This window comes from Crocodylus siamensis, chromosome 4 (assembly GCF_052110815.1).
Source record: "Crocodylus siamensis isolate JL-2025a chromosome 4, ASM5211081v1, whole genome shotgun sequence".
Taxonomy (NCBI): Eukaryota; Metazoa; Chordata; order Crocodylia; family Crocodylidae; genus Crocodylus; species Crocodylus siamensis.
In genome coordinates, this window is record NC_143398.1 from 150,219,489 (window position 1) to 150,237,032 (window position 17,544).

At 51.3% G+C, this 17,544-nt stretch overlaps 1 protein-coding gene across 1 annotated transcript in view; it reads left to right on the forward strand.

The window, feature by feature from the left end:
* Positions 1–17,264, forward strand: part of ITGB3 (integrin subunit beta 3) — a 61,971-nt gene extending 44,707 nt beyond the window's left edge. The window contains exons 9-15 of the mRNA XM_090044139.1: positions 167–301; positions 730–1,159; positions 6,633–6,855; positions 7,641–7,741; positions 8,438–8,557; positions 12,865–13,031; positions 14,395–17,264. Of these exons, the coding sequence (XP_089900265.1) occupies positions 167–301; positions 730–1,159; positions 6,633–6,855; positions 7,641–7,741; positions 8,438–8,557; positions 12,865–13,031; positions 14,395–14,463 (1,245 nt within the window). The 3' untranslated portion in view covers positions 14,464–17,264. The remainder of the gene's footprint in view (positions 1–166; positions 302–729; positions 1,160–6,632; positions 6,856–7,640; positions 7,742–8,437; positions 8,558–12,864; positions 13,032–14,394) is intronic.
* Positions 17,265–17,544: the final 280 nt, after the last annotated feature.

Sequence of the window (17,544 nt, forward strand, 5' to 3'; positions counted from 1 at the left end):
TCTTGCTGCACCTGATCTAAGAGCATTGCATTGTAGTCCTGGGAAATGCAGGGCATGGTGCTGGGTGGCAGGGAGTGCAGGGATCCTGTTGCCAATATGGTGGCATTTTGAAAGCCTTCCTGGAATTCAATCTCCACCTTGCTCTTTCTTCCCTTTACTCTTCCAGAAAATCCGTTCCAAGATAGAGCTGGAAGTGCGGGACCTGCCTGAGGAGCTGTCCCTCTCCTTCAATGCCACCTGCTTGAACAATGAAGTAATCCCTGGGCTCAAGTCATGTGTTGGACTCAAGATAGGTGACACGGTAAGTCACACTGGGGGCAGCCCTGGGATAGGGGAGTCCAGACACATGTTCTGCTGATCCCAGGCACCTGCTCTATACACATTCCCAAATCCCAGCCCCACCTGTACTGCCCAGTTGCCCTGAATCACAACTGGAACCAGCACTTGGAAGAGACGTTCACACTCGGGTGGGTTCCTGCCTTGGCCAAGAAGAGACAGGATTTGGCTAGAATAGATACAATGGAGGATTCTGTACTAAGGCTGATGGATGCAGATAGACACAGTAGTTCTCCATGCTCCCACAGCAAGCAGCTCCATCTCCCTGTGCTCAGTCTCCCTAAATCCTGGCAAGTGTGAAAAGACCTGGCTGGCAGCAATGACCTTGGGCCAGGCCACCCAATGGGTGCTGTCCCACATCTTGACCCCTCCCCCTCTGGCTTCCCTACCCAGGTGAGCTTCAGCATTGAGGCCAAAGTACGTGGCTGCCCACAACAGCGGCAGAAATCCTTCACCATCAAGCCCGTGGGCTTCAAGGACAGCCTGACCGTAGAGGTGGATTTTGTCTGTGACTGCAGCTGCCAAAAGACTGCTCAACCCAACAGCTCCATCTGCAACCAGGGCAATGGCACCTTTGAGTGTGGTGTGTGTAGCTGCTACCAGGGCCGGCTGGGCTCCCACTGTGAGTGCTCTGAGGAGGAGTACAACCCCTCACAGCAGGACAACTGCAGCCCCCAGGAGGGGCAGCCCCTCTGCAGCCAAAGGGGGGAGTGTATCTGTGGCCAGTGCGTTTGCCACAGCAACGACTTTGGCAAGGTGACGGGCAAGTACTGCGAGTGTGATGATTTCTCCTGCGTCCGCTTCAAGGGCGAAATGTGCTCAGGTGAGTGACGTTACTTTAACACCTTCCCCCTGGCTCCTAGAAGCTCAGTAGGATTGGGCACATGTAGTACTCAGAGGGGAGACCTCCTACAGGGCCCAAAAAGGGTTACTAGTTCATTAGGTTCTCCACATTCATATTAGGAGCAAGCCTATGGCAGGGCTGCAGGAGGTGTCACTTCCCCTTCTGAACAAGAAGTTTAATGCAAGATGCAAGATGCCTGGCAACCCTTATAAAAAAACAGTTAATGCTGGCTGTGTAATAGCTCATATAATCCCATTCTGCATGCTACAGATTCTTTCTCATTCTCAGCTGTACGCAGGATTCCTGTTGCTATATGGTGCTAAACAACTATCTGGTTCCACCCCAGAAGTGGCTGCATTTTAGTGGGCTACGCTGAGCAAATAGCATAAGAAAAGCCTGGATTGCATCTGGCACTGTCCAGCTGGCTGTGCCTACTCACATGCAAACCCTCTTTGAGCTGTTTGTGTTAACACTGCATCTATTTATTTCCCTCACTACTCATCACATGAGCAGCTAAGGGAAGCTGTGCAGGGTTCATAGAGTGAACAGGGGATCCTGACTGGGAACAGCATGTCCTAACAGGACAACAGCAAACTCCTGTCCAGCTCTCCTCCCCATTGGCTCCCTGGAAGCAGCACTGCATGTACGCAGCTTGCTCCAGAAGGAGCCCCCTCCACTCTCCACTAGGGGAGACCAATGGCTTGTTCAAACCTATGCCCTCAGAGCAGGGGATCCAGGTGGCAGCTGGTTCTGTTCGGCTGTCAGCGCTCCATCCTCACACTGATGGGTCTTGTGAAATGGCATGTGTATGAGCACCTGGGAAGCACCACAATCCCCCAGAAGAGACCTGAGCCCTCCTGCCCTATGCCATGCACTCAAGGACAGGCCATGGAGGGATCCTTGACTGACCCAAACTCTCAGCCTTTAGAAGTTTCCCCCCTCACTGCCTTGGGTGCTAGTGGGCTCCCCAGGCTTGGAGCTTGAAACACACTGGTGGAGGAAAGGGCAGAGAGGGACCTGATTCCCTGCTGCACTAAGTTCCCCCTTACACCATTTCATTGTAGAAGCAACTATATACACGGGCAGCTTCCCTGGTTAGCACAGAGCTGGCAGAAGCCAACCCTGCTACCCTTGTCCAGCACAAGGGCCATATTGAAGGTAGAAGGTATAAAGGGAAGGATGGACTGCAGATAGGGAGGGCCTGTGGTGGAGCCTTCTGCTCTGGGGCTTTTCTCAGCTGCTTAGATCCATGGGGTGTCTGAGAAGTAGAGCATAAATTAAAGCAGGCCCAAGACTGTTCTAACATAAACCAGGGCCAGCATGCCAAGAGATGAAAGGTGGCTTAAATTGCCTGGCTCTGGCAAATTGTGATAATACTTTCAAAGGGTGCTTTGTCAGTGAAATCTGGGGGAGGGGGTGGAGTGTATCACGGGGTTGGGATTTTAGAAGAGATTATATGTTTACTATATCCTCAGCCCAGGTCTTAAAGGGCCCAGGGGGCTCTCTATTGGAAAAGCAAATCATGAAGTAACTCTTTCCCTTTTTAACAATGATGTCACACACCCCCATTCCCCTCTCCACGCCATCTAGATTAGGATCCTGCCCTCTGGGGTAGTACTTAGCCTTGGGTCACTGTCGTGCCATCTACGAACCCCGACTCTCTCTCAGTGTGCCCCCACCAACTACTTCTTGTCCCTATGTGAACCTGATGAGTGAAGATAACAGGTTTGCAGCTCTTTGGCCTTTGTTCCTGTGATAAGAAGGTTGGTAGAAAGGTGCCTTTGTCACCCACATTTTGGCACTGGTGCTGAGGTGCGTCCTACATGATGGTTATGCCAGCTGCACCTACCCACCTACCCACAATACAATGCACTTGGGCCATGTATCTGGCACTCCCCCTGTAGTGAGAGCAGAAAGGCAAAACTATAGGTTATGGGTATCTCCTAAAGGCCTTTGTCACCAGCTGTGGCATTTCTGTGCTTCCAGGGACTGTCATATAATGACAAGCATGGCCCAGCATCCATCCATCCTCCAGGCCACCAAGTCAGCTGGAGTTCAGCCTGTGCCTGGAAGCCAAGGTCTCATTCAGGGACAAGTCCTGCTGCCAGGGCTTGAATGCACAAGAAATGTAAAGCAGAGCAAGTCAGTGCATAAAGAGCGCTCTAGATGCTGCTCTGGCTTCCTGTGTGGACCCCATGAGCATGCAGATCACAACATTTTGAAGCCCTTGATTACACTTGTGTACATTTCAGTGGAGACATGCCAGCTGGGTGGCTCTTGGCCTCTACCTTGGAGTGCTGTAGACAGACTTGCACTGCCCCTGGAACCGCCAGGACATAGGGACATAGCCCAAGATAAGTCAGGGCCAATAAATATGCAGTGACCAATAAATATGGTGGGGAAGCAGCCCCTGGGCTGTTACACCAGGAGGATTTTCCAGCCCCAACAGCAGCCCAAAAACAGGAGGGTGCAAACATACTCAATGCCTCCCATCTCCTCCCCTGCCCTTACGAAGCACCTTCTCAGCTGCATGGAATAAGAGGACAGACTCCTAGACAGCAGGCTGGCCATGGTATAACTGAAAGCAGAGCACTACGTTCTGCTAGGTGTTCAACACAGCCAATAGCCAGCTCCAAGGTTTGCAGTCTGTTCTGGGGCTCCTCTTTTTGACCAACATTTTTACAATCTCCTCCCTGCCCTTCCGCCCCACCCAAAACACAAACGCGCGCGCGCGCGCACACACACACACACACAGAGTTTGGAAATTCCCCCACCAAACTGAATCATAGAGGGACTCTACTGCATGCATGGCTCACTCCAGAACCTCCAGCACTTCCAGAGCCTCAGGCCACAGCATTGTGCAAACTCCCTCTCACCCTGCTCTGGTGCCTTTGTAGTCACACATCCTGTGATGCACCCCTTACATTAGCATTATCAAGGTGGGGAAGGAAGGTCCTTGCTTTTTTTTTTTCTGATGATCCATCCAGACCATTGATCTCAAGGGAATAGTCTAAGGCATCTGTATGACTCATGGGGTAAGAACCACTGAGCACCCATCCACTGTACTGTACGATCTATTCAGCTGCAACCAATCATTCTCGAAACTGTGAAAAGCAATGCATTAACTGTGGGAGAGGAGCATTTCTGTCCAATTCAGTCAGCTAGAAGAGGGTGAGTCTGACTATTGGGGAAGGGATGACTCCTTACCACCTTTGAAACACAAATTCTCAAAACAGAGGTGGCTTCCTTGTCACCAGCAAAGGTCCTTTCAAGGATGGCATGTTTCTGGGAGTCACAGATCAGGTGGTTACAAAGCTCCAGCCAGTCCAGGTCCTGGGGGGGGCGGGGGAGGGCAGTTACCCTTCCATCTCTGCCCTGCTTAGGCTCTCTGGATGCATGTTGGTCACTTTAAAAATGAGTGAAAGGAAACTTGTATTAAATTCCCTCCATGTGCCTCAGGCTGACTCTCAAGTGCCTGCTGGACCAAGTCTGAATCACAGCAACACCAGGCCTCTCTGATCTCCCTCCACCTCTGTCCCTCACTGGCTTCTCCTTTACTGATCAGTGATCATACTGACTCCCCAACTTACTCCACCAAACAATGAACAATTTGCTGGATCAGACATGGGCCCTACCTCCTCCACCTGTCCCAAATTCCAGGTCAGCAGAGGGCCTCGGCCATGCCGTTACCCTGTGCTGTGCCAGTACCATCCTTCACGCAATTCTGCTTTGCACCTTCTTGACCCCTATACCAAAGCCCTTATCTCCCAGGTAACATGGCCAGTGCATCTCCTCGCCCACTTTTCATCATTTATCTGGGTGATATCCCCTTCTCCAACCCCAACCAGTTCCTTAACCAGATTTTCCATGCAGTACCACAAACACTTTGTTTCCAGCTGCCTTTCCCATGACTCATTCCTAGCTTCCCATTAGTTAAGTTACACATTTATTTCCTCCACCAACATTGATGCACCCTGGGGCTAGTGGAAGAGGTGAATGTACATTGCAGCACTGGATAACTTTCATAATGAATCCTGAATCAAGGGGCTCCAGTTATATTGTTCACAGATACTGAAAACAGAGTGCTAGGGCTCCTATGGTATAAAGGCAGCACTGGGGCCCAGTTGGCTAGGGCTGGTTTCATTATTTTCTGGAACCTTTTGGACCAGAATCAAAACTGAGACTTTGGTCACCTTGGAGCCTGGGTCTTCATTTTGCAGCTTGAGCCTCCTCTCAATGTCCAGAGTTTGGGGCTGAGTGTTCACAGAAGCCATCCAAAGGATACCAGGAATTTGTGGTTTATGGTCCAAGGTAGGGAACCAGAGATGAGCTGCTGGTTTTCAGACCTAGGTTTATTCAAGATGAAAAACAAAAGCAAAACCCATGTAACTCAAAGTAACCAAAGAATGAAAGTTGCAAGCTGTCTGCTTCATGCAAGCCCTGGAAATCCTCTGAACGGAAGAGTTTCCCGTCAGTGTGCTGTTCACTTTGAAGGTGAAACTCAATGCATGAACTGTTTGTTGTGTTTAAGGAAGGGAAAACTGCACATTTAGGGCTGAGGCCCAGGGCTGGAATAACAGGGTCTATTCAAGGCAAGTCAATGCAGAGCTGGGAAAGGGAATGGCAGAGCTAGAGAGGAGGAAAGACCTGAGGTGAAAAAGCAGAAATATGTGGGCAGACAGAGCTGAGGCTGAGGGGAAAAAAAATTAGTTTGGCAACTGCTCCCCCACCCGCATATCAGCTCCTTCCTTTCAGGACCATTGTGCCCACTTTGGAATCACTGGACGTGGCTACACAAGACACTTAATGCACATTGGACTAATCTGACTGCATATTAGCACAGTTCGCAAAAAACGTGCTAATGTGCAGTAGCTTTAATCCAATGCACATTAAGCATTGCACAAAAAGTGCTCTTCTGCGCTAATGCAGGTACTAAATGTAATGCATCATAATTTGGCACATAAATGAATATGTAGATGCACCCACAGTGTCCCAAAAGGCAGAGGCCAGTCCAGGTGAAAGTCCTGCTATTGGGAAAAGGAATCAAAACTCATGGAAGTGGTGATATCTTTTATTAGACTAACTAGATATTTGCAAACAAATTATTTTATTTATTTGCAAGCTTTTAGGCACACACACCCTTCATCAGGCATAAGAAAGCAGAGATTGTACACATTCCCCTAAGTAGACATGAAAATTTTCATGTCTACCTAGGAGAACTTGTAGTCTCTGCTCTCTCCTATGCCTGATGAAGGGTGTGTGCACCCAAAAGACTGCAAATAAATAAAATACTTTGTTTGCAAATATCTAGTTGGTCTAATAAAAATATCACCTCTTCCACAAGTTTTGATTCCTTTTGCTTCTAGAACAATATGGCTACAATGTGGATACTGGTATTGGGAAGTAATTTTCCTGCCTTGCCTGTTTCCTGATGCCCTTGTTTTTTTCACAGGTCATGGGCAGTGCAGCTGTGGGGATTGCCTGTGTGACTCTGACTGGACAGGGGACTACTGCAACTGCACCACACGCACTGACACATGCATGTCCAGCAATGGGCTGGTGTGCAGTGGGCATGGCCACTGTGTGTGCGGGAAGTGTGACTGCACACAGCCTGGCTCCTACGGGGACACCTGTGAGAAATGCCCCACCTGTCCTGATGCCTGTACCATCAAGAAGTGAGTGAGTGAGTGAGTGAGTGAGTGAGTGAGTGAGTGAGTGAGTGAGAGAAAGGTTGGGGGCATGGGCCTAGCAGGGGAAAACCATGCTGACAGAGCCAGGTTGTAATCAAAGAAGGCTAGACCTGGCCCCACGAGGATGGTTGGAGCAGGCCAGGCCACGTTAGATGGGTTTGCTAGTGAACCGACCAATACTGGACAGAGCTTGCCAGGCTACAAATTGGGCCAGCTTCCTTAGAAGGCATTGGGCTTGCACAGATCTTAGCACCTGAGGCTGGCTTTAAATCAGTGCAGGTGACAATTCAGGGATCTCTGGGAATTCAGGGATCAGTAGGTGAGCACTGGGCTTTGCAGCTCTGTGTGACCTCAGGTAGCAGTGCACAGGGGAAACACGAGTTTGCAATATCCCCGTTGTAAGAGGCAGCTGACCTTTTGGCACACATTCAGGAAAAGGGGTTTGCACAGGGAAGAGCAACACTCAACTGAGAGGTCCAGAATCCAGGTCTTTCACCTACTTACTGGGGCCAGGATCTCCAAGGGAGGCCCCCTCTCACAGGTGTGAGAGTTGCAATTAGACCCTATGTCCTGACCTTACACCCAAAAACCTCATGGGGGTACCCCTCTCCACACCCCTCCCCTCTGGAGGGCTGCCGCAGCGCAGCCTGGAAAAACCCCGAGCCTTCAGTCATAACGGACTCAAGCCTAAAGGCTTTGCTGAGGGCCCTGGAGTTGCATGTAGGATCCCCCGATGTTGCTGTCCCTCATTGTATCTTCTTGTCCCTCAGGGAGTGTGTGGAGTGTAAGAAATTTGAGAGAGGAACCCTGATGGAGGAGCAAACCTGCAGCCGCAACTGCCGTGACGAGATCGTGCCAGTGGAGGAACTTAGTAAGTGAAGCTGAGGGCTGTAGGTGGTCAGCCCACCAGTTGGATTGCCAGGTTGCTGTTCTGGCCTGGACAGTCCCCACTGGCTGTCCCATTGCACAAGGGGCTGGGGGAGGAAAAACAAATTGCTTCAGGGTGATGATACAGTCCCTTGGAGCCAGCCAGCCTGGGTATTTGCATTGGAGTCCTGTGGCTCAGGCACAGAAACCATGAAACCAGAGCCTGACATCAAGTCTTCAGCTCCCAGTCCCATTTGTAGAGCCCACACAGGCTGTGATTTCCTGTGGTGTTTCAGAAACATGACTTGTGGGCTCTAAAAAGTGCCAGCTGGTTCCTAAGGCCACATTCAGGGAAGATGAAGGACAGCCTGTTGGGAGAAGTAGCTGAGATTAGTTCACGTTTAGGTGGCACACATTAACCTCCAACCATTCTTCTAATATAGCTGGGTGTTGAGATGGCTCAATACCCACCATGTGCCAGCACCCCAGGCAGCTTTGAACATTCAAACTGTAGTACCTAGTAGCCACCCAACCCATGTCCCAATTTAGGGTCCATTGTACACTGCTTTTTGGCTGCATAAGGCCAGATTTGGGCTTAGGCTGTGGCCCAGGTAAGACAGGACCTTCTGCCCAGTTCTGACCCAACCTACAGTGGCCACCTGGGCTGGGTTGAAGGTTCTTCCTTCTCCTTCCCTGGCAGATGACAAAGGCAAAGATGCAGTGAACTGCACCTACAAGGATGAGAACGACTGTGTGGTGAGGTTCCAGTACTATGAGGACTCCAGCGGGAAATCCATTCTCTATGTCATTAAGGAGCCAGGTGAGTTGCTGAGCTAAGGGAGGCCCTAACTCCATCCTGTCTGTGTCCCTGGAAGAGGTGGCAGAAGACACACTTCCCACTACAGTCTGTTCAGTCACCCCTTAAGGTCTCTCTCTGCTGTCATCTGGGTGGTATTTCTGCCATGCAGGAGGGCTGCCCTGGGCTCTGTTCTGCCCCTTCTACACAGGCCCTAGAGTGCTACACAGCTGACTAGAAAAGGAATAAAGTTCATCAGAGTGAATTTCACCCCAGGCCAATTCCATGCAGGCAGGGAGGGTTTACTGCATGTTCCAAGGCCAAAATGTGAGCCCCTGAGGTGTAAGTTTCCTACTACTCTTTCTTCCTTATATCAAACAGCCATCTGCTTCATCCAGCTCAGCTGCTGGGAAGCCATCAAGGTGTCAGTGCCAAGTTGCAGGCCAATACATCCATTATCCCTGATGGCTCTGCTGCCTAGTCCAGATTCCAGTGGTCTCCCAGAAGCCCCCTCTCTCTATTCATTTTTATTTAATTTTTGCTCCAAGTCTACTTTTTCTCCCTGGTCTACCTCTGAGTCAGTTTTCCCAGCTTCCCTTCATCCTCACTGTACTGCCTGGGCAGGAGGCATGAGACTTGAGCTCCGAGTTCACAGGCAGAAGGCAGTACCCAGCTGATCCCTTGGGGCATGGGACAACAGCGTGTATCTGGGTTAATTTAGAAACCTCTGTGTCCCTGGTGATACCAATTTAGATTGGCAATGAGCCAGGCTAGTGAACAAAGCAGAAGTGAAGGAGGCTGCGATCCCTGTGTTCTTTATATTGCTTTCGTGCCTTATGTGAGGCTGAGCTGCTGGGGAATTCTGGCCTCAGCGAATGGAAGTGATAGCACCCACATATGTGCAGGGGAAGGGCCAGAACAGGCAGTTTCCAAAGCTGACTACGAGTGTGGTCACACTTAGGATGCTGCAGGCCGTTGCTGGGAAATCTCATCAGTTACTGCCAGTTCTTCAGCACTATCCTACACCCTCATCTGCCCCAGGGGTGGCAAGAAGACTTCCTTCATCCTAGAGAATCATGCCTTTGAATGTCAACTCATCCTAAGCTGCTTTCAGAGACTTTTGTGCCCAGAGAACTAGATGCCCTAGAAGGATTCTGACCACTGCCCTTGCAGTACTGAGTTAGGAAGGGTTCTGGGACACAGGACCTGAGGCTGCCACAGATCCTTAGTTAAGTTTACTCTGTTACACCACTGCATCTCTCCAGGATTTGTTGGTTTAGTTACACAGCTACTGGTCTGGGGTTCAAGGCCATTTTTCACTTCTCTCCTCTCTCCTGGGCCACTGTAGCTCAGATGGAGGGCTGGTAAGTGAGGATAGTGTTCATGTGACAGTAAGAACTCCTTTCACAGTCGAAGACAGTGTCTTCCTGTGTCAATCTCTCTCTGCTGCTGCACAGCTTAGCAGTTTCCTTGGAGCTGGTGTACACATCAAAGACTAGATGCCTTCCACCTGCATGATTCCTCGCCTCTCCTTGGGCTGCATTTTCCAAAGAGCACTTTAGAGGCCCAGCCCTCACATGCTGGAGGGAAAGAACACCGTGTTAGTGTCTAGGCTTTCTAGCTTTGCAATGAGCCCTCAGCATGCCAGCGTAAATAGGTAGCATCTCAGGGCAGCTATGTACCAGCCGTGGACCCAGACCAAAGGAGAGATGACACTACTCCCTCTGCAGACCAGCAAGCAGGAAGAACTGTTCCCCTAAACCAGGGGTGGGCAAAATACAGCTGTTGGGCTGGATCTGGCCCAGCAAGGGATTTTGGGCAGCTGCTGCTGCCAGCCTCCATTGCCACTCCTGCTTGCTGGACCAGGCTCTGCTGCCTGGGCACCCTTGCCTGTCCTCCATATACCCACTGCCCAGGCCACCCAACAGAGTGGGTAGACAGGGATGGTCTCCCTGGACACCAGCCTGGGACCTGTGTGGCAGGGTTGTATGGCTGAGCAGGCAGGATGGGGCCGCAGGTGGGCAGGGATCAAGGGCCAGGGTCAGGATCGGGATCACAGGACGGGGACAGCAGAAAGCTGCAATCCAGAGCAGAGCCACTGCCTGCATGTCCCTGTGATGGGTGTTAGTTCTGTGGGCAGGGGCATGCAGGGAGCAGATTGCAGCTCTGTCCCAGCCCCATGATCTGGATCTCAGCCCTAGTCCCAGTCCCACCCCCTCATCCTGCTCCCAGACACCACTCCCCATAGCCCCATCCCACCTGCCCAGCCTAACACAGGACAGAGCCATTTAGGGAGTTTTGGTAAGCTATTGTGGGCCGAGAGCCAGAGGGAGTGCTGACCCAGCCCGCGCCAGCTCACCAAAACTCCTCCAGCCCAAATAATTGCCCTAAACATTTCCTGGGGTGTCCAACTCATGAGCAGTGCAGGCAAAGCCCTGGAGAAGGCAGAGGAGGGAAAGTGGCTACCAGCTGTAATTGCAGCCCCGCTGCCATCTGCTGGGCTGGGCTCCCCAAAACTCCCAGGTGGCAGGAAAACATCAGCTCAGGTTTGTTTTTTGCTTTGGTTGCACAGCCTGTGTAAGGCAGGGGCAGACAAGGAAGAAGGGCGGGCCGGCAGGCGGCGGGGAGGGAGGGAGGGAGGAAGGGGTTGATGGAGTGCAGGGATTGTTGCTCCTCTGTGAGACACAAACACGTACAAGGAAGTGTTAACTCAGCCCTCCCTTGCCTTATCAGACAGAGCCATATAAGCAAGTGGTTGACATAGCCTGTCAGCTCAGCGCGTGGGAGGTTCAGACAGGAGTCAGCCAAGGGCTGTTGGAGGGATCAAAAACTTAGCAAAGCCACAAGAATCATCCCCAATGGGTGGGTTCAGGAGATGCCTGGGAAAGCCAGCCTAAACTACACCCTGTCCAAGAAACCAGGGCTCCTATCTCCCACCTCCTGCCCACCCAGCCTATGTCCTCCCATGCTTGAGTAGAAACGGAGGCAAAAGCCAGGTCAAAGAGAAAGAACTGCCTGGCCCTCAAACAGGAAGCAGCACTCTGATCATATCTCACTATCTTTAACATGATTATCACCTGGTGAGTCACGGCTGTGCTGTCTCCCCATGTTGTAGATGGAAAACTGAAACACAGAGAGGAGGATTTGCCCAAGGTCATGGAGTAAATCTGTATCTCCAGGTTCATCTCCAGGATGAGTCTTGTCAGAGCTCTTAGGCACCTTGGGACAGTGGTCTTAGCGGCCAAGCCAAGCACAACTGCTATGAATTGGCCACCAGGAAAGCCCAGGCCTGGAACAGACTGGCATGTCAAACTTCCATAGGAGCCATCTACTCAGGATACACAGGAGCTGTCGTCCCAGCCCATTCTGCCTATGATGAGCCATGGCCTCATACACTTGATTGACCCTGCTTTATTTTTATTTCTTTCCCTTACTTTTGAGCACTGGCCCACTGTGTCTCTGGAGATGGGGCCTCTCTCTGCCTAGAAGAGGCAAGGCAGGTCAGCCCTTTCCAGCCAGGGACTGTAGGACATAGCATTAACCCAGCCAGAGACCCTCCCTTCCCTCCTCCTCCAGATGTGTGAGTGAGACTCCCAGAAGCTGTGGTCACAGCTGTCTTACACTTCCCTTCTCCCCCCACCCCTTCTCTCCTCCCATGCCTGCTTTTCTCTGAATATACACTGGGCACTCTATAGCCAGGGACTTGGTGAGTCTCCCAGGGAAGGGGCATGCTCAGCCTGTGGCATTGTACATGATACGCTGCTAACAACAGGATAGAGCCTGCACCCTGGGAAAGAAAGAGAACCAAGACCAAGCCCTCCCTCCAGATGGGAACACCGTGTCTGCACTGCATAGGAACACTAATTTTAACAGGAAGATACTAGACAGCCAAATCCTTCCTGCAGCCAAAGGAGTCACACCCAAAGCTAACTTGCCCCTGGAGCTTTGATTGTTAAATCGTGGCTGTATGGAATGTCCTGCCTTTGGGTCCCATTCGCAAACACTGCATCTGGGATGCCCAAAGGATCTGCAGGGTGCCCAGGCCTCAAAGTGGTTCAATTTCAATCAGATGTTTTGAAAATCTGCCCTTTGAACACACAATGGGGCTACTCACACATTTAAGTGTATACAGGGTCAGGCCCTAGACATAGGTGAGTTATGTTGCCCTCTAGCAGCACAGGAATAAGAGACCCCCTACTGCTGTTGGCCAAAGGAGCTTCAGTGAAGCTGCTATTCCAGCAGGTGCTTTGTATACCCTGACCATGCATTGAGTTGCTGGATGTTGTAGGTGGATCATAAGGAGAGACCTAATGCCCTCCTTTCTTTGCCAGACTGCCCTAAGGGGCCTGATATCCTTGTGGTCCTGCTCTCCGTGGCAGGAGCTATCCTACTTATTGGCTTGGCAGCCCTGCTCATCTGGAAGCTGCTCATCACCATCCATGACCGGCGGGAGTTCGCCAAGTTTGAGGAAGAGAAGGCAAAGGCAAAGTGGGACACGGTAAGGGCCGAAGGGCTGGGTCAGCACCCTGCTTTGCTGTCCTCTGGGGTGGGGTGTTGGGGTGCCAGCTCTTAGACCATGTTCTGTCTCAGAAGTGCAGAGGCGAGGCCCTGTCTGAGGGAAGATAAGTGTGTTCAGGCAGGATCCTGGGTAGTACAGTGACTCATGGAGAAATCAAGAGACACTGCAGCAGGAAAACAAAAGAGGGGAAGGCCAGAGGGAGTTGGGAAGTATTGGGGGTGGAAAGGAGACCAAAAGGTCCATCAGGGGGCACATGCTTCTTACTCACTCCCTGCTCCTGTTTTTCCACCCTGGCAGCCCTGCCAAAGTGTCCCATCTGCCACAGGCCAGCTGGAAAGGCTGATGCACACAATGCACGGGACAGTTCAGCAATGCAGTATGTTCCCCTCATGCTAGGCCAGCAATCCTAAAAGGTTTCAACAGCCAGATGGGGGCTTTGCCTGTGCCTTGCACCTAAGCTCCTTCTGGGCTACGATTCTTATACTTTGCTCTTCTCTTTCTCTTAAATGCGTTATTGTTTGTAATGGTGCCATTGTCAGCCCAGGCTCAAGGCAGCCACAGCAAAAGCTTCTGATATACAGCCCTCTCCTGTTACTACCTGGGGCTTCCCCACCATCTTGCAGGCATGCCCCTACCCCTTGTGCTCCCTACCCACAGCTTGGCTGACCTCCCTCAGTCCCAACCTGTAGTCTGTGGTCCCTCCAAAGCAGGAACAATTATGTTTGAACACCATGATGAAGCACACAAATGCCCATTGAGGACTAGATCACTGGTGTCCTTCTTCACTTGAGATCTTGGGCAATAAAAGGGCCAATTCTGTCAGCGCTTTCCTAAGCTGCAGACCTAGGTGTCTTGATATGGAGGATGCTGTTGCCATGGTACACCTGAGACATGGTTGGTAGGCAGTGACTGCTCATCAGCATCTCTATTTTCAATAGCCCAGACCATTTTTTAAGTATCATGGATTTAAACTACTGATGAGTGTGTGGGTTGGATTTTTACCATAGCTCAATGCCTGTTCAGGTACAATGGGTACAGATTTTTACACATATGGTACACACACCTGACCATAAGCCCCTCAGCTGAGTCCTCCTGGGGACTGAGGCTGGTGCTTGCTGGAAAGTCCGGTCCCCTAAATTATCTAATTGCACAGTGTGAGTTAGTGGCCAGAGTATGGAAAGGGGAAGGAGGCAGCCCAGACTCTACTCCTGCATCTATCTGTATTGAGCCCCTATGTGAAGTTGAGCCAGTCTTCCCCTGCCTCAGTTTCCTCATCTGTAAAGTGAACAATGTGATCTGCCAACAATAAACCCTAGATAACAATATTCTGCTTCTGTTACAGGCCAACAACCCCTTGTACAAAGAAGCCACATCTACCTTCACTAACATCACGTACCGTGGCAATATGTAAGGAGACTTGCCTTCCCACCCACCCCACCCCCCGTGCTGGCCATGGATCAGCTGAGGAAAGTGAGAGTCCCCTGAGATATGTTTACAGAAGACCTTGCCTGTGCTTATGTGTTTTCATGTGTTAATTTAATGACAACCCCTCAGGCTGCCTCCAAGGACCAGCCATCCATGTCAGTCCACTGTAACACAGAGATATTCCTCTTGAACTAAGCCACTGTTCTGTTATTACCTCGGCATGCCCAGTACATGGAACTCGGCTGTCCTTCCATTCATTGAACCAGGAGGAGTAGGGCACGCTTTGAGTGGGCACACCACGCTGTGCAGGCCAGGCTGCATGTTCTCTTCTCCACTGGAAGCCTGCCACAGCTGAGTCACACCACAGGATGCTGTGAGGGAGGAGGAGAACCTTGCTTTGCCCCATCTCCATGCCTTTCTGTAGTCCTGGAAGTAGAGACACCACTGGAATCACTCACATGTGGGAAGACCTTGCATGGCCCTCACCTAAGGAGTTCCTGCCACTCCTCTAGACTACAGTGTGCCGTGAATTTGCCTTGCCCCTTCTGGTTGCAGAGCTGTTTCCCTTGGGACACTGATTCCCTGACAGCCTGCTACCAGGAGATAGTCCCTGTTGGGAGAAAGGACTTGATCTTCCTACCCCAGTCACTGGTTGCATATCCCAGTCCAGTGCTTCTGGTGGCCATGTAGCTCTGGCCCTTATGGTCCTTAGGAAAGCAAGAAAACCAAGCTGTGCCTGACCTAGCTGTACACTCCTTCATCACCTGCTGCACCCAGTGTGGTCACACCAAGAAGCAGGGGATGGTCAGCCATCCCATCCCTCACTACACCTCTTGCACATACACCTCACCCCTCTGCCTGTGGGCTGTGCTGAGGCCCCAGTGTTCACATCCACGCCACCCTTCGTCTCCCCATTGTCCCCTCCCGTGCAGGTACACAGAAGGACAACTGACTCCACAATGAGAAGACAGAAACTCTCCTAAAAGACTGGCTCTGAGGAACAGTGTGAGATACCACTTTTCCCCACACCAAGCAGACACCAGCTGAATCCACCAGGATATATGCCCTGCAGAGCATGGCCAACAGACCTTCTGGGTCACCCAGGGCAAGTGGGGGCTCCTCCCTGGGTTTTGTCTTCCATTTTTGAAAGAGGAGAAAAAAAAAGCTGATTGCCCTTTGCAACATGGAGATGGAAAATGCTAGCCAGCATTCAGTAACAGAAACTGGTTGGGTATGAGCAAGTCATGCTGGATGTCTAGGCCGGGGTCCAATTCACATAACTGCAGCAAGTCTGAGATGCTTGAAAACTTGTCCCTTGGAAAATGTTGATCCTGTCCCTGGGCTTTCTGCTTTGAACAGCAGCTGCAGACTTGGGGAAGCCTTTTTTCCAGGAGGCTGATACAGGATCCAAGAAGTTGGGATTCCTGGGTTCTGCAGCCTGATCTTGCCTATGGAGCACTGTGCCTCAGTTTCTCTCTCTGCAGAAATGGGACTTTGGACACCTCAATCAAAGCCCAGCGTTAGTGGAAGGAGATCAAGTTGCCTGTGCTGTAGACAGATGATTGTCACTTCTGCCAGGAAGGCCATGATGTTGGCATGCAAAGACAGTAAGCACCTCAAAATCCCCATCTTTGCTACGAGCCAAGCACCTTCTGTCTTCTAGGTGGAAAGCTGCAAAGCAGAGTTCTCTTCCCTGCCTAGACCTAGCAGTGCTCCTGGCCAAGTTCAAGGCACTCAGTTATTGACAGCTCTCCTGAAAAGCCACCCATGGCTTATCCATAAACACTGTCCCTATGGGGACAATGGCCCAAGCCCTGACCTCTTCTGGTAGTACGCAGTATGGCCATTGAACCCTCGCTTGTCACAACAGCATGGAAAGAAATATCATAGTTTGCGCTGGCCGGGAAGGTGGGATGGATTACCTGGGAAGGTGACTCCCTTCCCTCCTACCAGCTTCCAACAGGGCTGTCCCAGCACCAAGACTGTTGTGAGGCACCCTAAAGGATGGAGGTCCATGATAAGGAGCTGGGGCCCCAAACTTAGAACTGTCTACTCCTCCAACTATATAGTCAACAGCAATTCAGAATAGGGGCAGCAGCAGACCCAGACAGAAAAGATGCATGTCTGGCCTTCCCCAGATAGAACAAAACAGACCTGGAGTGGGGCCTGACTCCCATGGGTGTGAGGACCTGTTGAACCGGCATGGTGAGATATCCCCTTCCCCCTGCCATCTGCATTCAGTCCTTCATGCTACGGCTTCCCCTGCCTGCATGGCCTGGTTCATGCTAGCCCCACTCAGCACTTACTATCACCCACACCAACCACACTGTCACTGCTGTACACTTCGATGTGCATTGTGAATATACAGCAATGAATATCCCAGTGCTGGTCACTCCCACCCTGTTCTCAGGAGGGTTACTACTTGGGGCATGAAAGGAAAGTAGGATTCCCAAAAAAGAGAGGTAAGGAGACATGTCCTGAAACCACCCAGCTGCCCCTTCCAGATCCCGGGTTAGGGCAGAAGGGAGGGGAGCTTGAGTTCATTCCCACCCAACTGGAAGGCCCAGAACTGATCAGAGAGGAGCCCAGGGTGGAGTGTATGATTGTGCTGCTCATGCTCCAATGAACACTTTAAATGGCACCAAATAAAGAGCCTCCTGCCACCAAAGGTCTCAGTGTATGTCTGGTGTTTATGTGAGGAGAGAGCCCTTACCTGACCTCATTTCACTCGCTGATCTGGCATCACAGCTGACTGGGTGTCCAGCTCTTCGGGTATGCGTATAGAAAGCCCCACACATTTGGAGTGTAAGTCCAGGCTTTGGCACTGAGCTATTCACCTGCAGCCCTGAGATCTCCTGTGCACCGCCCATGTAGTTCCCAGTTTTACGGGGTATGAAATATAGCTGGAATCACTGGCTCCAAGGAGCCTTCTGGGTGCTGTCCAGTTCTTCCTCGCCCAGTGGGGAACCTGTGCCTCAGGATAAGAAAGTGAAAAAGCAGAGGGCTATGTAGACTGTGGGAGTGGATCCTTAAGACAGACCTGCAATTCCAAAGGTGTGCTCCTAGG